The 9,919-nt window shown below is 51.1% G+C and overlaps 1 protein-coding gene across 1 annotated transcript in view; it reads left to right on the top strand.

The window, feature by feature from the left end:
- BUB1 (BUB1 mitotic checkpoint serine/threonine kinase) overlaps window positions 1-9,392 on the top strand; it is a gene marked incomplete at its 5' end in the record, with an annotated part of 11,921 nt that extends 2,529 nt beyond the window's left edge. Inside the window, 18 exons of the mRNA XM_010133829.1 lie at window positions 360-508; window positions 848-1,182; window positions 1,475-1,488; window positions 1,695-1,733; window positions 2,016-2,153; window positions 2,604-2,696; window positions 3,320-3,410; window positions 3,798-3,870; window positions 4,422-4,602; window positions 5,100-5,178; window positions 5,465-5,688; window positions 6,184-6,324; window positions 6,917-7,032; window positions 7,680-7,841; window positions 8,022-8,179; window positions 8,267-8,444; window positions 8,698-8,804; window positions 9,197-9,392. Of these exons, the coding sequence (XP_010132131.1) occupies window positions 360-508; window positions 848-1,182; window positions 1,475-1,488; window positions 1,695-1,733; window positions 2,016-2,153; window positions 2,604-2,696; window positions 3,320-3,410; window positions 3,798-3,870; window positions 4,422-4,602; window positions 5,100-5,178; window positions 5,465-5,688; window positions 6,184-6,324; window positions 6,917-7,032; window positions 7,680-7,841; window positions 8,022-8,179; window positions 8,267-8,444; window positions 8,698-8,804; window positions 9,197-9,392 (2,474 nt within the window). The remainder of the gene's footprint in view (window positions 1-359; window positions 509-847; window positions 1,183-1,474; window positions 1,489-1,694; window positions 1,734-2,015; window positions 2,154-2,603; window positions 2,697-3,319; window positions 3,411-3,797; window positions 3,871-4,421; window positions 4,603-5,099; window positions 5,179-5,464; window positions 5,689-6,183; window positions 6,325-6,916; window positions 7,033-7,679; window positions 7,842-8,021; window positions 8,180-8,266; window positions 8,445-8,697; window positions 8,805-9,196) is intronic.
- Between the last annotated feature and the right edge of the window lie 527 nt (window positions 9,393-9,919).

The following is a 9,919-nucleotide window of genomic DNA, read 5'->3' on the forward strand; positions in this document are numbered from 1 at the left end:
GGTGGGAAATACCTGCTGCTTCTCCCAAACTTATGCCTCTAGAGCTGAGCTTTGTCCTGTGGTTGTACAGACTCTAGATCTAAATTTAGAACTCAAGCAGCTTGTGATGTTTGCGTTGAGAAGCTCGCTTAATTAACTGTTTACCTCAATACCGCTGTTTAATCCTCAGAAGCAGAAGAGAGAGACTCCGTGAGGAGGAAGGATGCTGCTTCTCCCAAACTTATGCCTCTAGAGCTGAGCTTTGTCCTGTGGTTGTACAGACTCTAGATCTAAATTTAGAACTCAAGCAGCTTGTGATGTTTGCGTTGAGAAGCTCGCTTAATTAACTGTTTACCTCAATACCGCTGTTTAATCCTCAGAAGCAGAAGAGAGAGACTCCGTGAGGAGGAAGGATTTGGCTGCCCTTGAGCTGCAGGCCCTGCAGCAGAAGCTGGACCGGCTCACCCAGCTCACCCAAAGCTTAGAGGAAACGGCACTGGAACCAGCAGCTGAACCAAACGGGACAGTGGTAAGTGTGTGCTGCGGTGAGGAACAGTCTTCGTGATCTGACCCCACAGACCGGCACCGCCTTTTAGTTACCAGCGTAGGTCGCTAACCAGATCTGGAAGCTGGGGCTGCAGAGCCTGACTCCTGTAGGTACCCGTGCTCCTGTAAACACTCGATGACATTGTTTGAATTGTTAAGCCCCAAAGTTTGCTTTTGCTTCTCTGCAATTTAGTTTTAGTTGCATGTGGAAGTTCTCTTATGCATGAAAAACTGTTCTGGTCACGCAGAAATAAACGGGAAGATGGCAGTGGCTCTGCCTGGGGGTTGTTGGGGTGTAAAAGACCATTTTTCCTCTCTAAAGGTGCACCCCCCTGTGACGCCCAGCGCAGCCCTACAGCAGAACCGAGTGGCATCCTGTCCGAGCTCAGATCTCCAAAACACCCGAGGCCTGGTACCAGACCAGCCTCAATCAAGCGTTTTATCATCCACTGCTCTTCCACTGCAGCCAGCGAAACCTGTGGGCCGGCAGGCGATGTCCACCTCCCTGTGGGAAGCAGCATACAAGAAGGATGTGGTCAGAAGTCAGCCGGAGCTCAGAGAACTCCCCCACGGTTTGCTACAGCCTCCCTTCAGCAATGTTTCAGCTCAGCAACGGGCACATCCTGACTCGGCTCTGAACTGGGGCACTGGAGAGCAGTATGTGTACACAGGGTCGTTCCTTCTCGGCAAACTATGAGAAACCGTCTGGGACAGCCAATAATATTCTAAAGGGTCACACTTGCTTCCTTTGTATGACTAGAAAGAGTCACGGGGTGGGGGGCGGGGAGGGGGAAATAGGGTCCCTAGTTGCTGTCTGTCTGTCTGGGATGTTTCCTTTGCTCTGGACTGGGAAGGGCCTCCTTGCTGCTTGGGGTGTGGCACTGCGAAGTCCTGAAATTCAAATCATAGCTCTTCTGTCAAGCTGATGTTCTTGCTGCTTCCCTTGAAGGCACCCAAGCAAGAGTGGACTATCTACGTCTGTGGACGCGAGGGAAGGTAAGGAGCCCAGCTGTGGTAAGACTGGTGCTGTTGGCATGACTGCCACTGGCACGTGGCTTCCTGTTCCAGGCCTAGCTATGCTCTTTGGCTGTGCTAACTCCATCCCTGCCTGTCCGGGCAATGTCTCTGCATCCCTTCCGTGGAGCCAGCCCCTGTCTCTACCTTCCGAGCAAGCTCGGTCGGGAGTTCGCTGTGCGTGCAGGCTGCCTGCCTGACTTCCTGTGCCAGAATGGACCGTTCCTGTGAACCGCAGACGGGCACCTCAGAAGCCACCCAGCTGCCCAAGGTCCCTCTTGCCCTTCAGGACAGTCTCCCTTGGGAACCTGCCAAGCAGATCTCAGAACAAGCCAGAATCTGCTCTCCCCCGATTCCGGGCTGTCATTGTGCTGCTCCTCTTGTTTACTTCTCTTACTAACATTTTGCTGGCTGCGGCAGTGTTGATAAACAATCCCAGGCTGCTTCAGAGATGATCTCGCTGTTCTCTTTTCCAGCATCTAGAGGTGGAAATTCTTCCTTTGCTTCTGGAAATGCTTCTCAGGCTACCCCAAACACCTCGCTGGGAGGAACGACGCAGGCAACACCATTCAAAGTGCAGCCTTCACCTACGGTCCATACGAAGGAAGCGTTGGGTAAGTGTTCCACTGGGGCTCGCCTGGGCGTTTTAAGCGGTCTTGGCACTCTTCTGCGATGCGCTGGACGGCTGGCCCAAAACTGTGACTGCATTCTTCAGTAAAGCTTAGCTGAAGAGCCTGGGGAGGTCAGCAGTGACACACCTGCCAGGCTCCTTCGGGCAGCATGCTCTCCTCAGCTGCTCTTGTCAGCACTGCCAGGGACTCCTTTCGGCTCCTGAGACAAAAAGACAGTAATTAAAGAAAAGCTCCCGCTCTTCATGAGTTTCCCGGATATCTAAGAGGATAATGGAGCATTTGCTCCTATAGGAGAACTTGAAATCTCATCTAGGAGAGAATAAAAAAGGCCATGGCACCAACAAGCGTGTGTTGGCCAAGTCAGAACATTTCTTTATCTTGGAGCGATAATCCTGTGGGGTTTGGATTTTTATTATTATTATTTTTATTTAGGGTTTCTCATGGATATGTTTCAAACGCCCCTCTTGCCCGAACAGTCTCTTGAAGAAAGCGAGGAGCAATTTGAAGTCTTCTGCAGAAAAAGTGGTAAGTACTGTTAATTTCTTTGGTCTCTGATACTTCCCTCCTTTATTTCCTGTTTACCCGTCCCACCAGTCCTCATAATTTTGAGGTAAGTAGTTGTTTGAGTAGGTGTGAAAAAGCCACTTTCCTGATAATTTAATTTGCCAACAGACTCTAAACCCTGATGCAGAGCCTGAGAACGGCAGAAGCATTTTACTGTTCATGAGCCTATTAGCACATGGGTTGAACGTGTTGCTTCTCTGTAGAGGCTTCTGTGGTGTCTAAACCCCGACTGTGAAAAGGCCACAGCTGGTCCTTCAAGTTAGCAAAGCTTTTTCCTAAAAAAAAAAAAAAGAAAATGCTGTTTGAATCATCAGCTTATCATAACAGCTAAAATTGTCCAAAAACCAGGCAGCAGCAGTGAGCACAGATTTCACAACTGGTCAGAGGCTGCCAAGAAGACATCTGTACTTGTTTTTGAGATGGAAAAATCTTCCCTGTGTCCAATTTCTTACAGGAGAGATGAATCGAGTGGCTGTTCTGGGGCTGCTCCTGGCTAGCTGGTTGTAGCCACGGCCATCAATTGCCTGGTTAGGGCTGAAAACGTGGCTGTACGTAACGTGGCTTGGTTCTCTTTTGGTTTTAAGAGCCCGATGGAAGCCTGAAACCCCTTGTCCTTGCCCCCGTCACGCCCGCGTTTTCCATCTTTGAAGACGAGAATGAAAAAGAGAACAGCGGGTAAGGAGGAGGAGAAGTAACGGCCGGGTGCAGTTATTAAGAATTACGTCTAGGGCTGATTCGATTCCGTGTGACTTGGCTGTGACTGTGTCTGCGGTGTCAGGACTGAGCACAGTCGCCAGCAGCTGCGTGGAATGGCAGGAGAAAGCTGTACTTGCTTCTCTGTGGAATTGCGCAACTGCCCTGCTTGGACAGGGCTTGGGATCGTTGTCTGGACGCTGTGGAGAGGTTGTTTCTTTGAGCCACTGCGACTCCTCTAAGTATCTGTAAATGGGGTTCTTAAAAAAACAAAACCAAAACCCGATTCATTTTCAAACCAGCCAGTCTCTGTTATGGTCAGCCTGCCTGCGAACGGGAAAAGCTGTTCTCAACTACCTCTTTTCTCAGGATCCCACAGCACAAAACCAAGGCAGAAGAGCCCAGGACGGTTGGAGGACATCCCTTGACTGCCTGTACAGCGGTTGCAGAAGTGAGTGTTTGATCTTACTGCAAGAACGAGCCTTGAAAACGGGTTCTGCAGTTCCAGGGTATCAGGTGGTTGTATTGACCTCTACCCTGGTCCTGCGATACCCTTACCCCTGAGACCGCGCTGAAGTCTAGGTGCCCTTTCCCATTTCCTGCCGATGGGATGAGTTTTCACAAAACTTCTAGGAGCTTGACAGTGGAGACCTCTGTCCCCAGAACAAATCCGCCTGCCACTGACGCGGGGATTTGGCATCTGCCTGGGGGAGGAAGGAGAGGGCATAGGAGACACTGAATGTTCTCATAACCACCTAACCCTTTCCAGAGGGAAGGAGATCCGTAACGCTTGAGGCCACTTGGGTATCAGTGATCACCAAGTGACGCGATGGGCTTTTTCTTCTGTAATATTGGAAGTTGCCATGCACAGAGTCCGCGTTGCTGAAGCAGCTGCAGAGGCAGCTGGTCGGTTCCAGTGCAGCTCTGGCAGGATGGTTTGGATGGCTTGGGTTTAACTTCATGGTTTTGTTTGGGGGTTTTTTTCCTGTCTAGGAAGAAACAGAGACACCGGAGTTCTTGCGGGACGATTGTACAGTGTGGAATGTACCCAGCAGTAATAAAACCTTAGCTCCCAGTCCAAACAACACCAGAGACTTCGCACGAGCTGCCCAGCTTGTATCAACACCGTTTAATTACCTGTCGGTGCATTCGCAACAAGCTCTGGAGCGCAAAGGTAGAATAACAAACTCTTCAGGTGGAGAGCATCTGACTGAGCGCTGCGTAGCTCCCCTCCTGCGCCCCAGTTCCCTCGCAGAACCGCGGCCGGGAGCGTGGCCCAGCACAGCAGCTTTCCAAGAGTCTTTAACTGGGGGAATAAGAGAAGGTGGCGATGGATGAGAGGCTTTGTGCTGCCGAACTGCTGTTCTCAGCTGTTCCAAGGGGCTGTAAACAGTCCAAAAACGGACTGAAGTCCCAGCACCACCTTCTTCTGGGGGCACCTTTGTGCTTGTCTGCCCTCTTCAGTCTGGAATCCACTCCCCAAAGAAATCAAGCTGTTATCTTTACTCCTGCATTTTAAATAGGCTTGTTCCGTGGTAGCTTTTGTGATAGCTGCGCGGCCTTGGCAGCGGCAGTGTGCCATAACCGTCCTGGCTTGCTGAGGACGCTCTAAATGTGCACGCCTCGGGGGGAAAAGAAACATTTCCTGATGTTGCTGCTCCCTTTGTCCAGCCCGTGGGGATGACTTGCCGCAAATGGATCTGGAGCTTTCTGAAGAACTGCACAAGCAGGCAAAATCAAAGAGGCTCAGGTACGTCACCACTTGCTGAGATTGTCGAGGCTAGAGAGCGCTGGGCAAACTGGAACGTTAAGGAATTCGAGGAGTTACTACCTCGGGACCTCGACCCTTAACACTAGTCTGTGGGTAGCACGATATGGCCAGATCTTCTTTCTTAAGAAAGGTCCGGTTTATTCATCTTTATGCTGGTTACGGCCAGAGGTGCAAGTGCAGACGTTTGGTGTGGTTTTGCTCACTGAAGATGCACAAATCCCCTGGCGGTTCCGTCGGTTAATAACGTTTGGTTTTAAACACGTAGCCCTGCTCTTGAACACGTTGCCGTACAACAGGAGCTTCAGGGAAACAGCTTGAAACATGGAAGTGGAATTCAAGGGACTGCTAGAGCTGCTTTTCAAAGGTTACCCGAGCAGACAGCCACGAGCAGGATCGAGCATTCCTCATCGGTTGGGGTGGACAGGCCTCCCCTCGAAAAGCTGTCTGGAGCTGGGCAGGAGCGGGCCACCCGGAGTGGGAGAGCTGCAGGTACAGAGCATTGCCTACGGTTGGCTTCCACCAGATCCCAGACCAGAGCAGGGCCGTGTCCACCTGGCAGCGTGAAGCGGGTCACTGCGGCGAACAAGCTGCCCTGTGGCTCCTGCAGGGAGATGTCTGTCCTCACACAGCTCGTACACAGGCAGCGAAGTGCGGGTCGTACCTGGCTTAGGTGATGCTAAAAGTGTCCTGACATACAGGAGCGCTTGGGAGGGCCTACGGGGCCTCTGCTAGTTGAGGCTCACACGCTTCGGGAACAGCTGTCTTTCTGGGTGACTGTCACAGGCAGGGAAGATGCAGGTGTAAAAGCTGGCTTGTCAGAATTGAGGAATGCTTCACTTATCCCTCTGATTTTTGTGTTGCCGTTTGTTGGGGGTGGTTTTTGTTTGTTTTAAATCAGTGATACTCGTTCAAGAATAAGCTTGTGTTACCACTCTCAAACAACTCTTTTCTTATAGATTAAATATTTTTCTCCTTTCCCTCAAGTCCTTGTTGAGAACCCTTGGGATAAGGAGTTGATCGGCAGATTCTTGTCGGAGCTTCCTAAACCCCTCCACACCTACGCCAACTACTTTGAATGGAAGTCGGCTCTCCCGTCCATCCGGCTGAAGGCTGAACTCCCACTGGGTAAGAGCTGCTCCAAGCATTTCCCCTTAAAGCGTTCCTTGACGTTTTTCGGGGAACCTCTGAAGTATTTTTTTAATTCGGTTGATTTGTAGCTTCCAGAAACATCAGATTTCAAATTAAACTTAGGGGGTTTTTTTGTTTTTTTGTAGCATAAGCTACAAAGTTCAGCATTCTGGGGAGGGAGTTTTCCTAGTTTTCTTCTCCTCGTCATCTGTGACACAACCCTCAAACTTTGTCGGGAACGGCAGCCGTCCTGTGTCAACACAGTCTGTGTGACAGTAATTGCAACACGTGTGTGACCGAACCGTTAGTGTTTACTTTTCGAGGAGCGCACTCTGGGGTCTGAGTTCCTGGGAGCCAGGCGAGAACAGAAATGCTGATTTGGACTCTGTGGTGCTTTGCAGCACGCCTGCTCTCCAGAGGGAGGGCAGGCTCTCTGCGATGGAGGGGCTGGCTGGCAACAAGACACTTGTAGAGAAGGACAAGCATGAGCCCTTTTCAAAGCACAAACTGGTGTAGGCTGGTGGCCCTTTTTTTTCTGAGTAGGGAAATGGCGTTTGTGGCAGGACCTAATGTCATCCATCCCTTGAAGGTTCCAGCTCCTTCCACGTGGACTGCTTGGTAGGAGAAGGAGCTTTTGCCCAAGTCTACCAAGCTTCCGTTCTGGACGCGAGTAACCCAAGAAACAATCAGAAAGTCACCTTCAAGGTGAGCGGGGTGGATTTGGGATAGCTCTGCTGGAAAACGCGCCGGTCTTGCGGTAACAACACCTACCTGGGTGCGCTCCGCTGGGTTTTATTTATAGGTAGGAATGTCTGGCTGTCGCGTCGGCTTTGCTGGGCCCTTTGTTCACAAACACACGTGTCTTGGTGGCGATTGCAGATGGAGCAGCTCCCTCTCTGCTCTGCCCTGCCCCATCTCCTTCCCAGCTGCTTCGGTGCAGAGCAGCAGGTGTAAAGGTGACTTAAGCGTGGGGTTTCTCGAGCATCAAGGTATTCCGTGCAGCGGGGAAGGAATCACAGGGGTTTTCCCATCTTGACTTCAAAAGCCTCTCTGACACAGAATGTCTGGTGCCAGCAGAAGCGTCAGGGTCGCAGGCAGGCTGACGTTCTAAATGACACAGAGTGCGCAAGCCAGCGTGGAGTCGTGGTGGCTAACTGAAGTCTGGATTCAAGAGGTTTAATCACTGAGTGTGTTGACCTGAGGTTCATTACTGTAGATAGAAGGATTTTGTCTGGTCAGGGGGAAAAATGCTTATTCTGCCAATAAAAAAACAAGCGACTAAAAACCCAGCCTGAGGAGAACTGCTCTTAATGCCAGTAGACTTCCTGAGTAAATCGAGGCTTTGGTTGCAGGTCCAGAAGCCTGCCAACCCCTGGGAGTTCTATATCGCCACCCAGCTGGTGGAGCGGCTCCGTCCAGCTGTGCGCCACCTCTACATCCACTTCTACTCCGCTCACTTCTTCCAAAACGGAAGCGTTCTGGTGGGCGAGCTCTACAACTACGGCACGCTGCTGGTGAGTGTGGCCAGCTTGTGCTCTGGAACATCTGTGTTCCATTTCTGGAGCGCTCTTGTGTTACCAGGGTCAGATGTCTCTGCTTCGTGGAGCTCCGTTGTGCGCATATTCTGTTCACTGCCGTGGCCCTGTGATCCCTCTCGAGGGGCTTCTGATGGTTCTCGCTATCTTTCTTTACAGAATGCCATAAACATCTACAAAAAGCTTCCTGAGAAGGTGATGCCTCAAGCGCTTGTCATCTACTTCGCCGTAAAAATTCTTTATATGGTGGAAGAGCTCCACAACTGCAAAATCATTCACGGCGACATTAAACCTGACAACTTCATCCTTGGAGAAAGGCGAGTGTTTCCCTTGCTGCCTGACAGCATACCGTGGTGCCGTAGCCTTGGCACTGACGCCATCGCTTCTTGTTGTTGTGGCTGAAGGTTTCTGGACAATGACACGTGTGACATAGATGGTCTCTCTCACGGCTTGACGCTCATTGACCTGGGCCAGAGTATAGACATGAAACTGTTCCCCGAAGGGACGGCGTTTACTGCGAGGTGCGAAACATCTGGATTTCAGTGTATTGAGATGCTGACACAGAAACCGTGGAACTACCAGGTAGGAGACTGCGGGGACAGCCGGGACAGTTGGAGCTCACCACACGTGTCTGGTGTGAAGAAAGGGAGCCTACAAACGTTAGCCTCTTCCAGTGGAGCTGTAGCTTCAGCTTGTTGCTTTCAAAACGTGATCCTGATTAAAAACCACGAACCCTCTTCTTGCAGAGCTGGCTCTGTTGGCTCCAGAGATTTTCAGCGGAGTTTTAGTGCTCTCGATACGTTTTTAACAGGAAACTTGTGTATGCTTTGTTCAGACAGACTACTTTGGCATCGCTGCCACAGTCTACTGCATGCTCTTCGGCTCCTACATGCACGTGAAGAATGAAAACGGCGTCTGGAAGCCTGAGGGAGCCTTCAGGAGGTTGGTGTCAAAACTCTTTTCAAACTGTTATTTAGGAAGATGTCACTGGTACCAGGTTTGCTTGAGGTTAGTTTCTGTCCCAGCTTCCAGCGCTGCCTCTGCGTGTTTCTTGTCACACCAAAGTCTGTGGCTGTTCGGCACCTGGGAACAGCTTCATAAAATCCACCAGTGCGTGCGCAGGAAGCGTTTCAGCGGTGCCTGTGGTGAGCTGCGCGGCAGCTAACGAGCCCGAGTCCCGCTGGCTCACTGAGCAGCCTGCCAGGACATCGCATTACAGCCACGGCTGCAGCTGCGCCAGCCTCCGGCTGGGGAGGGAGCGGGGGAAATACGGGAAATAGCATTTGAACAGCTTGAATTTAGACAATTTTTTGATTTATTTTGTCCCTTTGCAGGCTTGCCAACGCAGAGCTGTGGAAGGAGTTCTTCGAGAGCATGCTGAACATCCCCGACTGCCACAGCCTGCCTGCCCTAGGAGGCCTGCGCCAAAGGCTGAGCGACTTATTCTGCAAGTCCTACGCAAAGGAAATAAAGTTCCTTCGGAACAGACTCGTTGTGCTGCTCATCGAACACAAACGGTCACGGAGATAAGCGTGGAGTTTGTGCAGCTGACGAGGACTGGCCTTTTATTGATGTGAAATCTTTTTGTAATATTGTTTTATGTTTAAATAAATGTTCCTGGGGTTCACTTCAGGAATGATGACTCGCGTCTTTTGGTGCTTCCACGGAAGATAATTCATCAACGGTTAGGGCAGGCCTGGCCACTAGATGAATGACATAATTGCACTAAAACAACTTGTGAATTTAACTTGGCCAGTTTGGGAGGCATGGGCTTGCTGGTGCCTGCAGACGTGAAGGATGGGGAACGGAGCTGTCGGAAACGGGAGTGTCATTCCAGACCAGACCCTGCCACCGTGGAAGACTCCTGCTCCTCTGGGGGAAGCAAAGACAGTGCTTAGAATTGAAACAGCATCGACCGTGGGCTCCGGGAGTGTGATCTCGTGCAGCTCCCTCCCCCTGGACAGGGACGAAGCCGTGGTCAGGAGGTGTCAGGGGGAACAGGTTTCCTGTAGGTCTCTCTTCCCCCCAAACCCACTGCAGATAATTAACGAATATGA

This window comes from Buceros rhinoceros, unplaced genomic scaffold, assembly GCF_000710305.1.
Source record: "Buceros rhinoceros silvestris isolate BGI_N320 unplaced genomic scaffold, ASM71030v1 scaffold23453, whole genome shotgun sequence".
NCBI classification, from domain to species: domain Eukaryota; kingdom Metazoa; phylum Chordata; class Aves; order Bucerotiformes; family Bucerotidae; genus Buceros; species Buceros rhinoceros.